Source organism: Choloepus didactylus, chromosome 6 (genome assembly GCF_015220235.1).
Source record: "Choloepus didactylus isolate mChoDid1 chromosome 6, mChoDid1.pri, whole genome shotgun sequence".
Lineage (NCBI taxonomy): Eukaryota > Metazoa > Chordata > Mammalia > Pilosa > Megalonychidae > Choloepus > Choloepus didactylus.
In genome coordinates this window covers 8,292,503-8,308,560 of record NC_051312.1, presented here as the reverse complement: position 1 = coordinate 8,308,560, position 16,058 = coordinate 8,292,503, and the positions used below count along the sequence as shown (strand labels likewise).

Sequence of the window (16,058 nt, the reverse complement as noted above, 5' to 3'; positions counted from 1 at the left end):
AGAACCTACATACCATCCCACTCACCCCCACTCCCCGTTTCACTGGTCCCTCACCATCGCCAAGCCATGATTTCTGCACCTCTGGCCACACCAAACTCGTCTTGCACTCTCCTGCCTCCTGCCCTGTGCACCTCCCTGGTAACTCCTCCTTGAGGTCTTAACTCAAAGGACCCTTTGCCTTCCTCTCCCGCCCTCGCAGCAGAGACAGACGTTCCCGTTTCTGGCGGGCCCTGTGTGATCAGTGGTTGGGAAGTTCACCCCTCGGCCTCATCATCGTCGCTTGCCTGCACTCCTCATGAGCCAGGAGCTCTTTGAGGCACCTGGGGTACCTGAGTCCCCTGCCTTGTGCACAGGAAGCCTCAGCTCAGCTCTTTAAAAGGCTGGGTGAAGGACGTGAAGCTGGGCAAGGCGAGTCCAACCTGGGGCCTTGTGGGGGCATGGGGAGGAGCCCCCTGGCTTGGAAGCCTCTCCAGGGGTCACCCAGCTGTGGTTTTGGTTGACACCTTCCATAGGGACTTGAGGCCCAGCATGTTCCTACTCTCCGAGTTGATCTGTCCTCCTAGGAGGTCTCGAGGGTGGCCACCATCTGGAGACCTGGAGCAGGAAGGGTGCCCCCCCACCCCACAAGCACCCCACAGGTGGGCTTTGCATAGCCAGCACTGCCTGTCTGATGTGACAGGAGGGGCACAAAACATCCCCAGATGTTTCCAGTCCCTGAGATTAGTCTCTGTCCTCCCTAAAGAGGTGGGGATGTTTCGGGGGGGCCAAGGCACTTGAGAAGAACAAGCACAAAACTACCTGAAGAACCTGGAACCACACGGTGGGGAGAAGGCTCCTCAGAGGACACCGGGCTCCCAGCCCTACATTTCCCCTTCCGTACCCATCCCCCACCCATGATCATTGCCTCTCTCCTCCTCAGTGTAAGCTCCCTGAGCAAGGAACCCCACCCAGCTACGTCCCCAGTGCACCCCCAACTCCCAGACCAGAGCAGCACATGATGTGTGCTTAGCAAGCATATAGATATAGAGAAAATGAAAACATTTCTGACGAGAAGCAGAAAAACAAGGAGGTAAAGTGATGCCATAGTGTCGGAGTTGAACAGGGCTAGATCCAATTCCCACATTTTACAAAAGCAACAACTAATGCCCAGAGTGGCAATAGTAAGAATAACTTCCAGCTGCCAGCCAGCCCCTCCCAAGTGTGCCTCAGCTCCCTCCTCTCACCCCTGCAAAGTGCACGCAATTAACACCCCTGGGCCTGGAGAAGAAAACTCTCTCAGGGTCAAACAACTGAGCTGCCCGCCAGGCACGGTTAGAACTGTTTTCCGGAGGGCCCGGCCCCCTGGCCCTAGGTAGCCTGAGACAAGGAAATACCCGGGGTGGGGGCTTCCCAGCTCGTGGTCTTGGGCACGAAGGGTCCGAGCCCTTGGAGCTCCCCACCCAAACCCAGCAGCAAGTCGGGACGACTTCCCCGGCACTCGGGAACCCCTCTTCCTGCTGGGCCGAGCTCCTCCCGGCGGCTCTTCCAGGGCAGCGGCTCTGCCGGGAAGCAAGAGGCAGGGAGGGGCCCGCAGGCGCGGCCGGGACCACCGACGCACGGCTTCCAGCAGCGGGCGGCTGCCGGCCTGCCGGGAGGGCGCGGCGCGCTGACCGATCGGGCTGGAGGCGGAGGCTGGTCGGCCCCGCGCAGCGGCGAGGCCAGGGAGCCGGGCGGAGGGGCGGCGCCTGTCTCGAGGCCAAGACCTCCCGGCCCCACCCCGCAGCAGCCCCTCCGGGGGCGTCTCCCAGCGCCCCCTCCCCCAGCCCCGAGCCTGTTAGGGACCCTCCACGTGACTCGGTGATGCAGGACGGTTATGACCTTCAGTGCGCCTGGGAAAGCTAGGGTCCCGGCAACAGTGCGGCTTTGCGCCCGGCCCCGCCTGCGGGTGCGGGGACGTGTGGGTGTGTGGGCATGTGTGGGTGTGCTGGGGAGGGTGCCCAGCGACATGTGACAAAGCCTCTCGTCTCTCGGAGATGGTGAAGGGGCCTGCGAGCGAGCGCTTTGTCTGGGTGTCTGCAGAGTGACGGCTCGAGCGGCGGCGGCGGGCGCCCGTGCGGTGCAGGATGCCGGGACGCCAGGGTGGCCCGGGGCGCGCGCGCCTGGGCCCGGGTGAGAGGACTGCGGCGGTGCCGGGGGGCTGCGCGGCTGGCTCGCATCGGCCGGGGCCTCGGGCGTGACCGGCCGCCACCCGTGGGCACTGCAGCGGCCGCGTGTCCCCGTGACCTCGCGGGTGGATCCCCGCGCGCCCCTCCCCGCCCGCCCTCCACGTGCGTGCCCGCGGCGCGCGTGCCCGCCTGCGCGCACCCGCCCGCCTGCTGCTGCCGCCGCCGCCGCTGCCGCGAGCCGTGCCGGGAAAAGGTGCCGGAGCCGAGCGAGCTGGGGCCGCGGGCCCGAGCGCCATGGGCCGAAGGGCGCGCGGCGGGCGGCCGGTCAGCCCCGGGCCTCGCCCCCGCGGGAGAGCGGCCTGGAGTCGGCTAGGGCCGGCCGGGCCCGCGGGGAGGCCGGCCCGCGCCTCCTGAGCGACCGACACCAGGTGAGGGGCCGCGGGGCTAACGGGGAGGGGCGACGGGCCGCGGGAGGCGTTTGGGGGGCCCTCCCTTGGCGGGGGGCGGGGGAAGACGGCGTGGGGGGGGGGGCGCGCGGCTGGAGATTCCAGGGGGCGCCTGGGAAAGGAAGTTCCGGGACCCTCCCTGCTCGCGTGCCCACCTCCGCTTCCTGCCTCATGCCGCCCGCCTCACCTTTTCCCCAACGCCTGGACGCCCCCTAACCGCTTGGGAAATGCACCCTGCACCCTGGGGGGCCTGGCCCTGCAGGCCCCAGCCGTCCCTCAGCCCTGGAGGGCCCCTTGGACCTCTGAACCCGACCCCTCCCCGGGCAGGCTCTGGAAGCTAGTTCCGGGCCTGCGCCCTGAGCACAGGTGGGCACCTGCGCCAGCCCCCACCTGTGCCAGCCCCACTCGTGCCTGGGCCGCGGCCCTTCCCCACAGGCGCTCACCATGGCCCCGCCGCTCCTGCTGCTGCTGCTGGCCAGCGGAGCGGCCGCCTGCCCCCTGCCCTGCGTCTGCCAGAACCTGTCCGAGTCCCTGAGCACCCTGTGTGCCCACCGGGGCCTGCTGTTCGTGCCACCCAACGTGGACCGGCGCACGGTGGAGCTGCGGCTGGCTGACAACTTCATCCAGGCCCTGGGGCCGCCCGACTTCCGCAACATGACGGGGCTGGTGGACCTGACGCTGTCCCGCAACGCCATCACCCGCATCGGGGCCCGCGCCTTCGGGGACCTCGAGAGCCTACGCTCCCTGCACCTGGACGGCAACCGGCTGGCGGAGCTGGGTACGGGCAGCCTGCGCGGGCCCGTCAACCTGCAGCACCTCATCCTCAGCGGCAACCAGCTGGGCCGCATCGCGCTGGGCGCCTTCGACGACTTCCTCGACAGCCTCGAGGACCTGGACCTGTCCTACAACAACCTGCGGCAGGTGCCCTGGGCTGGCATCGGCGCCATGCCCGCCCTGCACACTCTCAACCTGGACCACAACCTCATCGACGCGCTGCCCCCCGGCGCCTTCGCCCAGCTCGGGCAGCTATCCCGCCTCGACCTCACCTCCAACCGCCTGGCCACGCTCGCCCCCGACCCGCTCTTCTCGCGGGGCCGCGACGCCGAGGCCTCGCCCGCGCCGCTGGTGCTGAGCTTCAGCGGGAACCCGCTGCACTGCAACTGCGAGCTGCTGTGGCTGCGGCGGCTGGTGCGGCCCGACGACCTGGAGACGTGCGCGTCCCCGCCGGGCCTGGCCGGCCGCTACTTCTGGGCCGTGCCCGAGGGCGAGTTCTCGTGCGAGCCCCCGCTCATCGCCCGCCACACGCAGCGCCTCTGGGTGCTCGAGGGCCAGCGGGCCACGCTGCGGTGCCGGGCGCTCGGCGACCCCGCGCCGACCATGCACTGGGTGGGGCCCGACGACCGGCTGGTGGGCAATTCCTCCCGGGCCCGGGCCTTCCCCAACGGGACCCTGGAGATCGGGGTGACGGGCGCCGGGGACGCCGGGCTCTACACCTGCATTGCCACCAACCCCGCCGGCGAGGCCACGGCCCGGGTGGAGCTGCGGGTGCTGGCGCTGCCCCACGGCGGGAACGGCAGCGCCGAGGGGGGCCGCCCGGGGCCTTCGGACATCGCTGCCTCGGCTCGCACTGCCGCGGAGGACGAGGGGACTCAGGAGACTGAGCCGGCTGTGCAGGTGACCGAGGTGACTGCCACCTCGGGGCTGGTGAGCTGGGGGCCGGGGCGGCCAGCCGACCCCGTGTGGATGTTCCAAATTCAGTACAACAGCAGCGAGGATGAGACCCTCATCTATCGGTGAGGATGCTGGCTCCGCATGCCCCGTGCCCCCCAGCTCTGCCCTCAGCAGACCCCCCCCAGACCCCCACATCCCCCCTCCTGCAGGCTTTGCCCCCCACTTCCACTCCCTCCTCAGCTGCCGAGCTGCAGGGGGAGAGGCAGCTGGGCCCAGCAGGTGCCGAGGGTTCAGCACTGGGGGGAAGGTGGAAGGAGGGGAGGGTGGTGGCCCTGCCAAGGCACTCGGGGGCTTTCCTGTGCCTTGGGCGTGCCGGCCGGTGCAGGCGCACACCCAGGTGCACACACACGCCCAGACACACAAGGCGGCCCCTGCACCCACTGCTGCGCCACGCCCCTGCTGGGCTGTTTCTCCACCTTCTCGAATGAAGGTCCCAGGCCCGTGTGGTCCTGCGGAAGGGGCTGTCGCCAGAGCTGGGACGGGGCAGCAGGGAGGGGCCGTGGGCAGGTGGGCCTGGGGCCTGGGACCCCTGCCTGGGCTCTGACCGCTCTGCTCGCCCTCAGGATCGTCCCCGCCTCCAGCCGGCACTTCCTGCTCAAGCACCTGGTTCCCGGCGCCGACTACGACCTCTGCCTGCTGGCCCTGTCGCCCGCCGCCGGGCCCTCTGACCTCACGGCCACCCGGCTGCTGGGCTGTGCCCACTTCGCCACGCTGCCGGCCTCGCCCCTGTGCCACGCCCTGCAGGCCCACGTGCTGGGCGGGACACTGACCGTGGCCGTGGGGGGGGTGCTGGTGGCCGCCTTACTGGTCTTCACAGTGGCCTTGCTGGTTCGGGGCCGGGGGGCTGGGAATGGCCGCCTGCCCCTCAAGCTCAGCCACGTCCAGTCGCAGACCAACGGGGGGCCCAGTCCCACGCCGAAGACGCACCCACCGCGGAGCCCCCCTCCGCGCCCCCAGCGCAGCTGCTCCCTGGACCTGGGAGACACCAGCGGGTGCTATGGATACGCCAGGCGGCTGGGCGGGGCCTGGGCACGCCGGAGCCACTCTGTGCACGGGGGGCTGCTCGGGGCGGGGTGCCGGGGGGCAGGGGGCAGCGCGGAGCGGCTGGAAGAGAGTGTGGTGTGACAGGGGTGGCCCGGGGGCCACCTGCACCCCACCCCTCTGCTCTGAGGCCCGGACGGCCAGGCCTGGGTAAGGAGGGTGCTGCCCCGGGGTCCCTGCCCCACGTTCATCCTCATACCTCAGGCTCCCCTTTGTACTTGGCAGGACAGGGAGCCCTTCCCCGGTTCTGGCCTCCGCACGGGGCTGAGGGAGAAGTCCCTCCAACGGGTGCTCATGGCCACTGAGACAGGGGCTGCAGCCACCAAGTGGGAGCCTTGTTTTTATTTATAATAAAAGTATTGGGGACACCTCAGTGCTAGTCTGTGGTCTCACCCTGCTGGGCTCCTGGGCTGGGGGGAGGGCGGGTCCCCCAGGGCGAGGGAGGCTGCCGGGCAGCCTGGGGCCCCTGTCAGCCCCTCGCCTGTCTGATGGGGCCGTTGTGGGGCAGTGGGTGAGCTGTCAGCCCCCTGTGCTATTCCCTGCTTGGGAGACGTGCCAACCTGGGCGGTGAGCAGGAGCCTCATGCCCAGCAGCCCCTGGGGTGCAGGGTGGGGGTCCACAGAACCACACCCCTGGGGTCAGGGAGGGGGTCAGACAGCCCAGGGGAATCTGGAAGGCGGCATCCCTCTCAGCACAGCTCAGTGAGAAACTCCCATGGCTCCTGTCGGTGACAGCCCTGTCCACCATCTCCCCGGCATCTTCTGGATTTGTAAACCGCCATCCCTAAGGGATTGAAGAGGGCTGGGATCTCAGGTCCAGCTCTCGGCTCAGGGCCCTTCCCAGAGTGCCTGTCAGCATGGCAGTCCCTGGGCAGGATCTGGCTCCAGCTGCTCTACTGCTGCCCCGGGGCTTTGCTCGGGGCTTTCCTGCAGAGGCCAGTGGCCCTTCCTGTCTACAGGGGACACCGTGACTGGGGGCGGCACTCGAGGCACCAGCCGCAGCCAGGCACCCATGGGCACAGCTGCTCCCCTGCTGGGGTCCCACCTAGGAGCGACTGGTCCCGCCTGGCTCCTCTAGGCCGAAGCCCCTGCCAGCTCTGGTGGCACAGCCTCTGACAGGCCTCTGAGGGCCCTGGCCCGGCCCCCCAGCCTTGGACAACCCCTGCCCCTGAGCGCGTGTGCAAATGCTCTTGCCCAGGGGCTGCCATGCTGACAGCAGGTTCTCGAGCGCACCAGGGGCCGGCAATGGCCTGGGCAGGCCCTGGCACACGTGCCACCAAGTGCCTGTGTGCTGCCCTGCCACAGCCCAGGGGAGAACCAGTGCACACGTGTGCTCAGGCTGGACTCGCCCACGTCTGGGCTGCTCACAGCGCTCACACACGCGTGTGCTTGCCCTCCTGGTCCCAGAACACACAGCCGGAGACGGACACAAGTTCCTCAGCAGAGAAGACGAGAGCAAAAGCGTCAAGGGGCCACAGATGCCAGGCCAAGGGAGGCTCCCGAGCAAGAAGGCAGATGTGCTGGGGCCAAGGCCAGGGGAGCTGCAGGGCCATGGGTGCAGGATGTAGGGCAGGCGGGAGGTCCTGGGAGGGCAAGGAGGGAGCAGGGGAGGGGGCACAGCCACCCAGGAGCCGACCAGGGTCGCCCACAAGGGTGGCAGGCGGTGGCCAAGGGCTCAGAGGCCACCCTGCTGGGGTCATGCTACATGCCAGCCACAGGCCCCTCCTGACCCGTGGAGCAGCCACGGAGCCCCCCAGCCTGGGCAAAGCCACGCCCTGTGGCGAGAAGCAGGCGGAGCCCAGGAACAGCAGGAATTTGAGTCATGGCACCCCTCTGCCATCTGTGCAGGGAACGGCCCCACCCAGAGGCCCCCCCGGAGAGGCAGCTGGGGCGGGAGCAGGTGACTGAGGGCCTGAGGGAGACGGCCCGGGAGCCTCCTTCCTGCCTCCTGTGCTTTCTCAGGCACCGACGCTCATCGGGGCAACTGCCAGGACCCCCCAGAGAGCCACAGCCCCAGATGTGAGAAAATAACCATGGGCAGCGCCCACGGGCCCCGCACCCAGCCAGGACACAACCACCAGGCCAGGATGTCATGGGAACCCCAGGAGAGGGAGGGCGAGAGCAGCAGGGGTGGGCGGTGGGGTTCACGAAGGCCCAGAGCCCCCTTTCCTCCTGCTCTCCTTGCCCTCCCGGTGTCGCCCTCGGGGTGCACGGGCAGGTCCTGGCTTCAGAGGATGAGACAGGCTTTCAGGGCTGTGAGGTCATCGCTTACCCACAGATCCGGGTGATGAGGCCCCGACAAGGAGGCCCCAAGAAGGGAAGGTCCCTGCTGGGCAGGGGAGCCCACCCTGTGTGGCCAAGGGCAGCCGGCTGCAAGCCACACGCCCCCCGCCCCTGCTCGCATGTCCCTGCTGCGGCCACACCATCGGGCCTGACACACGGGTCTGTGAGCGAAGTGACCGCGTCCAAACAGGGCTTGTGCTCTCACCCGGGGTCCCGCGCTTTCCTCGAAAGTTAAGAATTATCTGGAGAGCTTGTTCCAAACACAAGCTGCTGGGCCCCTCCCAAACCCACTGGATCAGAACTTCCAGAAAGGAGGCCTGGCCACGTGGCACACGGCCTAGGCAATTCTCACCCAAGCAGGGGAGGAGGCGGTGGGGCAGGGCGAGACCCTCTCGACAGGTGGCTCTCGGGCCAGGGCGCGTGTCCATCTGCGGAAGCATCCCCCTGGCACCCAGGCCGACGGCCGAGGCTGGCAGAGCACCTCCGAGCCACCGATGACAGCCGCCGCCCTGGACAGAGCCCAAGCCGGCGCGGGACGGGGGCAGCGCGGCCCAGCCCCTTGGCAGGGACATGCTCGGCCGTGAGCACAGGGAGGGCAGAGGCCCGTGGCCTCTCACCTTCACACCTCGGACGCGGAACTCGGCCAGGGCTCTGCTCATCTTGGTGGCGGCCGTGGGGTGGTCCTTGCCGTGGGCGATGACTTTGACCAGCAGGGAGTCGTAGTGAGGGGAGATGACGGCTCCTTGGAAAGCAGAGGCGTTGTCCAGGCGGATGCCCATGCCCTCCCCGCTCCGGAAGACCTGCAGGGCACAGGGGCAGAGGGGTCAGGGCCTGGGTCACAGAGAGCAGGGAGCGAAAGGCCGGGGAGACAGACGGAGGGAACACAGGGGAGGGCTCCAAGGAAAGTCTGATGGCAAGAAGGCGCCGGGAGCCGGGGTTGCGGTCCACTGGGTAACTCGCGGATGCACACACACACACACACACACACACACACACACGCACACACGCCCTGTGCAGAGGTGCATGACGGGCGCAGGGGCGCAGGGGCGGGCTGGAAGGGGATACTCGAAGGTACACGTAGGAAAATGGGCAGAGGGAGGCCCATTTCCATGTTCGATAAAAAGGAACTTAATAAAATATTTAAGGGCGAACATGGCTTACGCAGAAACTGTCGGCTAAAAATATTCTGTGGTAAACCAGGCTCCAAGGAGCCAGCCTTGGATGTGGAGGGGGACAGCGTCACGGGGCGACTGGGCGGCTGAAGCGCATCCTCAGGGCTGCCCCTTCCCAGCCGAGGTCAGAAAAGTCAGCAGCCCAGGGGACAGCCCGCCAGCCCGATCCTTCCGGAAACTGAATCCAGGGGAGGTCAGCTCCCTGTCTCGAGCCCACCGGACTCCAGACAGCGCCCCGGCCTGGCACCCACCCTCACTGTTGCCGGTCAGCTCAGGAGCCCAAGATCTTGTCTCAAATCCTCGCCCTCCTTGCTGTCCCCGCGTGGACCTGGGCCTCCTCCCTGGACCCCAGAGCAGAGCCCAGGCTCCCCAGGCGTCCTGCCTTCTCGGGGGCTCTGGCCAGCTGGGAGCATCAAACCAACAGTACCGGTGGCGACTGTGGACCGCAGGGTCCGGGGGGTCTTAGCGGACGGGAGGCAGAGGGAGAGGGAACGGGGACCATGGAGTGTGGCTGGGGGAGGGCAGTAGGGGGGTCCTGAGGGCGGGAGAAGTCGAGACACGGCCAAGAGGCGGCTTCCTGGCTGTCTCAGCACTGAGAGGAAGGGAGAAGGCACAGCTCGGGGGAGGCACAGGTCGGGTGGGCAGGAAGGCCGGCTCTGCCCCCTGCCTTTTTGGGCGCCACAGCCCTGCCATCTCAGCCCCAGGCCACACCGAGGCCCATCTCCTCCTCGCCTGCCACCATCTCCCCAACGCCCTTGTTCACCTGGATGGACCCCTGGCCCAGCTCGCCCCTCCACCGGGACCTCTGTGTCCCCTTTGCCAGCCACACTCCACGGGATGGAAGCAGCAAGGATGCCAGGAGGCCAGGCTGGCTCCTGCCAGCTCTACTCCTGGGTGGGCGTTGCCAGTGAGGCCAGGCTTCCTCCCCAGGCACCCTGCAAGCTCCATGTGGTCCCACCAAGCAGGCCTGCACCCCTACTACTCGCTCACAGCCCTCCATGCTGCTGCCCCCAACCCCTCTTGGAGGTGGGCCGCTCTGGGGGAAGCTACCAGGCCCGAGAGGGGCTCCCAGCCCTGACCCAGCCCCAGCGAGCTGTGGCACCGGCCATACCTCGATGCGCCCGGTGTCCGGCTGGAAGCCGCGGGCGGGGTCCTCGGTGGTGACGCGGCACTGGATGGCGCAGCCGTTGATGCGGATGTTCTCCTGCCGCAGGCCCAGGTCGGGCAGGCTCCGGCCCTCAGCCACGTGGATCTGCGCGTGGACCAGGTCCACACTGCGGTGGGGGACAGAGGCGGGTGAGGGGCAGGAGGAGGGCGGCCGGGGCAGGCGCCAGGAGCCCTGTGCCCACAGACCCGCCAGCCGCTGCCCCTGCAGATGCTTCCGCAGCCTGGCCTGCAGGGACCCACCTGCCCCGCGGCCCCCCAGCCTGGACCTGCCCCCTGGGAGGCGGGAGACGCTGGGCAGCCCAGCCCCAGGGAGCGCAGCAGCGGGAGGGGGGCTGCCCAAGCTCCTGAAGACACTCCCCACAGCCCCCCTCAAGCACCCCTCCCCGTAATTCTGCTCCCACCAGGGGCCCTGCTTCTGCCTCGGGGCCTTGCCTCTCCTGCCTCCCCCACACCCTCCCTTCGTAAAGTCCAGCAGAGAAGCTACAGATCTCTAGGTTGCAAGGCCATTCTGGGGGGGCCGCCTGTGGGAAAGCAAGGGTTGTGGAGGCCGGGCCCTGTAACAAGGGAGCCCCAACAGTTGGGCACACAGACACGCCCCATCCGGGGCTTGCACCCAAGACCCTCCCCAGAGGATTCTCTAGAGCAGGAGGCTCCCCACATGGGCCTGATTTTCCACCTTTAGCCGACAGTAACAAACCCAAGTGCAACAGCTGTAAAAAAAAAAAAAAAAAAAAAAAAAAAAAACCCCTCAAGGTATTAAATTTATTGTCACTGAATCTGATGGTAAGAATGGCCTGGAAAATACAGCAGCAAATTTCCTCAATGTTTTATACATCCTGCTAAGCCACTTCACAGTAAAGCGGGTAATTACCATTTATTGCCACCTCACCATGCACTAAGGCTGTGCTCTTTTGGGTTTTATCTCCGTGAGGATGCTCTGAGAGTCTCCATCACCCCCTCAGAGGAGGAGCCCGAGGGTCAGAGTGGCTGCGGCTCACCCAAGCTTCACCCGGCTGGTGAACCCTAGTCTGTCTGACCACAAAATCCCAGCTTCAGAGCAAGCCAGGGCTTATCCTTAGTAGAGCAGGCCTGCGGCAAGCTCCAGACGACAACAATGTCACCGCAGCATCCTGGGGAAAGTCAGAGCACACAGCGGGATGTCCGCTCGGCTCAAACCTGTACCTTGAGAAGGAGGAATGTGGGACCCCCGTGCCTCCTGGGCAAAGGCCAGCGGCCCTGGCAGCTCCCCAAACTCGGGAGGGCGTTGAGTGGGGGAGCGGCTGCAGTCAGGAATATTCCATGGTCGGGTGGACTGGCCCAAAGCCAGGGCTTAACACTTAAATGGTTCCAAACACACATTGGGAAACAATGGAAGACCATTTACAGTTGTTTATAAAAGAGGCAGATTTTCTAAAATGCCAACACTCAATGCTTAGAAAGTTCTCTGGCAAGAGGTGTGTGGCCTCTGATCCAGCCATCGCGCCAAGCCTCAATCCTAAGGAGCCTTCAGAGATGCAGCCAAAAATGCTGAGCCACACACCCCAAAACCCCAAAAGCCGGGAACAGCCTGATTGTCTAGCAACAGTCGTGACATATTCGGATGACGGAAAACTGCGCAGCCACCAAAAGTTTTAAGAAGGAATAACAGTGAGGGGAGTGCCTCCACCAAAGGTCCAACTGAAAAAGCAGAATAGAAGGTCTACAGGCACGTCCCAACTTTAACACAAGTCATTGGCGAAATAAATGAAAGCAGAAAGCAGCACACGGAGAGATGAAGTGTGGGCACAGTGGGTCTGCACGGCTGGAGGCATGACTGGGCCCCCCAGCCCTGCTGCACCTTGGTCTCCTCCGCGGACATACGGGTGCTCGCCCCCGCCTCACGCACAGCAGGGAGCACGGAGCCTAGCCCGCGTGTGCACCCTGTGCCCCCTTTCTGGGGGGTGGAGCCATGAATCGCTTTTATTAGCTCCTCTGTATATTTTTATAATAACAGGTTTTAAAAATTAAGCCCCTGATGTATCCGGGCCCGATATCAAAGGATTGAGAACATCTTGACCAAAAGGGGGATGCGAAATGAAACAAAATAAAGTTTCAGTGCTGAGAGATTCCAAATGGAGCTGAGAGATCACTCACTATATGGATAATGATTTTAGGTCTTAATGCATTGGAATAGCTAGAAGGAAATTCCTGAAACTATCAAACTGCAACCCAGTGGCCTTCACTCTTGAAGACGATTGTATAGCAATGTAGCTTACAAGGGGTGACAATATGATCGTGAAAGCCTTGTGGATCCCACTCCCTTTATCCCATGTGTGGATGGATGAGTAGAAGAATGTGGACAAAAAACTAAAGGAAAAACAGGGCAGGACGTGGGGATGATTTGGGTGTTCTTTTCCACTTTTTTTTTTAAATTCTTATTTTCACTTTTTCTGGTACAAGGAAAATGTTCAAAAAATAGACTGGGGTGATGAATGCACAACTAGATGATGGTACTGTGAACAACTGATTGTATGATACGTGATATACCTCAATAAAAATGAATTTAAAAAAAATTAAGCCCCTGCATCCCTAATCGCTCTCTACCAAGGGGGGAGCAAGCTGAGCTTCCCAAGCAGCCACTTCCTGTGGATTTCACACAAAGCCCGGACCGTGTCTTCTCTGGCATCTTCCACGCCGTCTGCAGCCCCCAGGGCCCCCAGGACCCCCAGGACCCCCGCCCCATCCCCTTCACTCACTCCGTGATCTCCTCGGTGACCGTGTGCTCCACCTGCAGCCGGGAGTTCACCTCGATGAAGTAGTGCTTCCCGTGCCGGTCCACGAGGAACTCCACCGTGCCCGCGTTCTGGTAGCCCACCTGCGGGGCGGCCGCGTGAGCAGGGCACGGATGGCAGGGACAGACCTCGCCCAGTGGGCTGCTTCCACTGACAAGCAGCGGGCAGCCCCGACCCCCACAGCGGGGGGCAGACCCCAGGCTCAGCCCCCAGGAAGCCAGTGCCGAGATCTCGTGCTCCTGCCGGACGTCCCCTGAGGACGCCACTGGGTCCGGGCTCTGCCAGGAGCATCAGCGGCTGTGCCCAACTTGTTGGAGACAAGGCCTTGTGCAGGCAGCCCTTGTCCAGGGCCATCCCGCCCTCCTCATAGCCAACCCTCTCCTGGACCCTCTGATTCTTTCAGGGGTTTTAGAATGTTCCCTTTGACTCTCTTATGCCATCCCTTGTGGCAACACCCAAAGGGATGCCACCTGAGGGGAGCCGACAGATAAGGACTCTAAGTCCAGCTTCATTTCTGGTCCTACCCAAACGCTTCCTCAAGTGTGTTCCGGACTGAGACGGGTATGACCCCTGGGAGAGGACCAGACTCGAGGTCAGAGGCCTCCAGTGACAGAAGCAAAGCCCAGGCCACATAAGTCCCTGTCAACTGCAGCCGAGCTGAGCTGCTGTGCGCAGAACCTGCCTGCAGCTGGGGGGGTCAGACCCTGCAGCTCTGTCTGGGCCCAAGAGGCTGAGGTGGCACAGCCCAGGGGGGACACAGGGCCGTCCACTGCAGGGAGAGAGGGTGGGCACCCTGGATCCTGGAGGGGATGCGGTGCAGGGCTGAGAAGACACACGTGCCAAGGGCTTGGGAAGAGAAGGGAAGGGAAGAGAAGGCCAGGGCAGGGCGCGGGCTGCTGGCTCGGGGAGGGGTAGGAGCCGAGGCTGGGGCTGCGGCTTCCGAGGAGGATCTGGGAAGTGCAGACCCGGTGGTGGCAGGTGCACTCGCCAGGCCAGGCATGGGGGCGAGGCGCTGCTGGGGAGACGGCTCGCTTCCCCCCCTCCCCCACACCTGCTGCCCACCCCAGCAGCGCAGCCCCAGCAGGCAGGGACTGGCAGGAGGAAGATGCACCAAGGAAATGGATCACGATGGATGAGAGGCAGGAGGTAGTTCAGGGAAGAAGCAACGCCCGACCTGGTTCCCAATCCTGACGGAACCCCTGGGCTTTCGTTCCCTGGGTTCTGGGGGTTGCCTGGGGCCCGCAGAAGCTCCACCCGTGCGGCAGGGAGCACCGAGGGGGCGGCCGGGCACGCAGAGAGGAGCCCGAGGACACCCTGCAGCCCGTTCTCTCGGAGTCCTGTACCCACGCCCCCCAGCGCCCAGTCACCGGCTCTTCCTGCTCCCGCGGCTGCTGTGGGGGAGACCAGGCCGGCCGCAGCCCCAAGCCACCAGCGGGGTGAGGCTCCTTGTCCCCACCCGGGGGAGGCAGGCCGGGCCTGGGCCCCCGAAGCTGTCCCAGCGAGCCCCTGCCCCTTCACCTGCTTGGCGAGCTTGACAGAGTCACTGGTGAGCCGGGTCCGGAGCTGGGGGCTCAGGTGGGCGGCAGGGGCGATCTCCACCACCTTCTGGTGCCGCCGCTGGATGGAGCAGTCTCGCTCGTACAGATGCAGAATGTTCCCGTACTGGTCCCCTGGGGTGCAGAGCAAACCGGACTCGGCTTTTCCCGGAACCTCAGGGCTCCGGGAACCCAGGGGAATGGGGGCCTGCTGGGCTCCCGCCTCCTGCCGCCCCCGGGTGCAGCTTCTGGTGCGCTCGTGGCCCACTCACCCAGGATCTGCACCTCGATGTGGCGCGGCTTCTCGATGAACTTCTCCACGAACAGCGCCCCGTTCCCGAAGGCGGCCAGAGCCTCTGAGTAGGCCCGGGTGTAGTTCTCCTCCAGTTCCTGAGGGGCAGGCAGGGCACCCACAGGGACTGTCAACTGCGGCTGAGCCGAGCGGCCGTGCACCGACCCTGCCTTCAGCCGGGGAGATCAAACCCTGCAGCCCCCCACATGGGCTCACCTCGTAGCTGTGGACGACCCTCATGCCGCGGCCCCCGCCCCCGTAGGCGGCCTTGAAGATGATGGGGAAGCCATAGGTGTTGGCGAATTCGTGGGCCTCGCGCAGGGAAGTGATGGGGGAGTCAGTTCCTGGGACCACGGGGACACCTGTCGGGGGACGGGCAGGCGGGGACCTCTATAAGCAGCTGCACACCCCGAAAACCCAACCAGGAAGCAGACGCCCCCGCTAGCCCCTCCCCGAGCACTGCACACCCACACGGCCCGCCCACCGGGTTCACCTGCGGCAATGGCAATTGCCCGGGCCTCCACCTTGTCCCCCATCTTGCGGACCACCTCCGGGCTTGGCCCGATAAACCGGACCCCCGCGTCCTGGCAGGCCTGGGCAAAGTCTGCTCGCTCGGAGAGGAACCCGTAGCCGGGGTGCACGGCGTCCACGTCATTCTCCTGTGGGCAAAGGGGACAGGTCAGGGGGGCTGCCCCCACCCCGGGTCCCTTCGCACAGGCCTGGCCCAGCCCCCGGGGTCCTTACCCGCCCCCCACCTTACTTGAGTCTGCTCCACTCACTCATCTGCTCTCAGACATTTACTGCGGGCCTACGTGGGTGCCGGGCATGGCACTGGGGAGACAAAAATGCACAGGCCCTGTCCCTGCCCCCAGGCCCTCCCAGAGGGCCAAATTCCCTGTCCCCAGCCCACCCCACCTGGGGGTGCCGCCCCAGCTCACCAGGCCCCGGCCTGACGGCTCACCTTGGCCACCTTGATGATATCGGGGATGTGCAGGTAGGCCTGCACCGGGGCGAGGCCACGGCCGATGAGGTAGGCTTCATCGGCTTTCTGCCGGTGCATCTGGCCAGTGTCCTGCTCGGAGTAGATGGCCACCGTGCGGATGCCCAGCTCCGTGCAGGCCCGGAACACGCGGATGGCAATCTCACCTGGGGGGAGGCGGGGCGGGGCTGAGGGGTTGGATTCCTGGGTCCAAAGAGAAGCAGGAGGGAGCCAGGGACCCAGGCGGACGCTAAGGCTGGGGACTGGACACCTGGCTCCTCCCCCCAGCCCCGGGACTCACCTCTGTTGGCCACCATGACTTTCTTGATGGGCTTGTACTCCAGGCGTCGGACGCTGGGGGAGGCGGCGGGGATGCTGGAGGCCCAGCGAACACCCAGGACTCTGCGGCCGCCATAAATCACGCGGAACTTCAGCATCTGGGGAGGGCAGTCAGAGCACAGGGTGGAGCGGCCTCAGCACCAAGCTGCCCAGCAAGAG

The 16,058-nt window shown here is 65.5% G+C and overlaps 2 protein-coding genes across 10 annotated transcripts in view; one reads left to right on the top strand and one right to left on the bottom strand.

The window, feature by feature from the left end:
* The window catches only part of PC (pyruvate carboxylase), a 112,757-nt gene that overhangs the window by 5,431 nt on the left and 91,268 nt on the right, over positions 1 to 16,058 (bottom strand). For all 7 annotated transcript variants that reach the window (XM_037838062.1, XM_037838065.1, XM_037838064.1 and 4 more), the window contains 9 exons: positions 15,862 to 15,997; positions 15,543 to 15,727; positions 15,075 to 15,240; positions 14,798 to 14,943; positions 14,562 to 14,679; positions 14,273 to 14,424; positions 12,719 to 12,837; positions 9,928 to 10,090; positions 8,262 to 8,444 (listed from right to left, as the gene is read on the bottom strand). In XM_037838062.1, coding sequence (XP_037693990.1) covers positions 8,262 to 8,444; positions 9,928 to 10,090; positions 12,719 to 12,837; positions 14,273 to 14,424; positions 14,562 to 14,679; positions 14,798 to 14,943; positions 15,075 to 15,240; positions 15,543 to 15,727; positions 15,862 to 15,997 — 1,368 coding nt within the window. The remainder of the gene's footprint in view (positions 1 to 8,261; positions 8,445 to 9,927; positions 10,091 to 12,718; positions 12,838 to 14,272; positions 14,425 to 14,561; positions 14,680 to 14,797; positions 14,944 to 15,074; positions 15,241 to 15,542; positions 15,728 to 15,861; positions 15,998 to 16,058) is intronic.
* On the top strand, positions 1,824 to 5,726 carry LRFN4 (leucine rich repeat and fibronectin type III domain containing 4). 3 transcript variants are annotated; one of them, XM_037838071.1, is made up of 4 exons: positions 1,824 to 1,940; positions 2,059 to 2,572; positions 3,026 to 4,383; positions 4,885 to 5,726. In XM_037838071.1, the coding sequence occupies exons 3-4, from the start codon at positions 3,035 to 3,037 to the stop codon at positions 5,444 to 5,446; spliced, it is 1,911 nt and encodes a 636-aa protein (XP_037693999.1). In that variant the 5' UTR covers positions 1,824 to 1,940; positions 2,059 to 2,572; positions 3,026 to 3,034; the 3' UTR covers positions 5,447 to 5,726. The 3 variants fall into 3 exon arrangements, with proteins under 3 accessions (XP_037693999.1, XP_037693998.1, XP_037693997.1); XM_037838070.1 differs by having other exon boundaries at positions 1,850 to 2,572; XM_037838069.1 differs by lacking the exons at positions 1,824 to 1,940; positions 2,059 to 2,572 and having other exon boundaries at positions 2,696 to 4,383.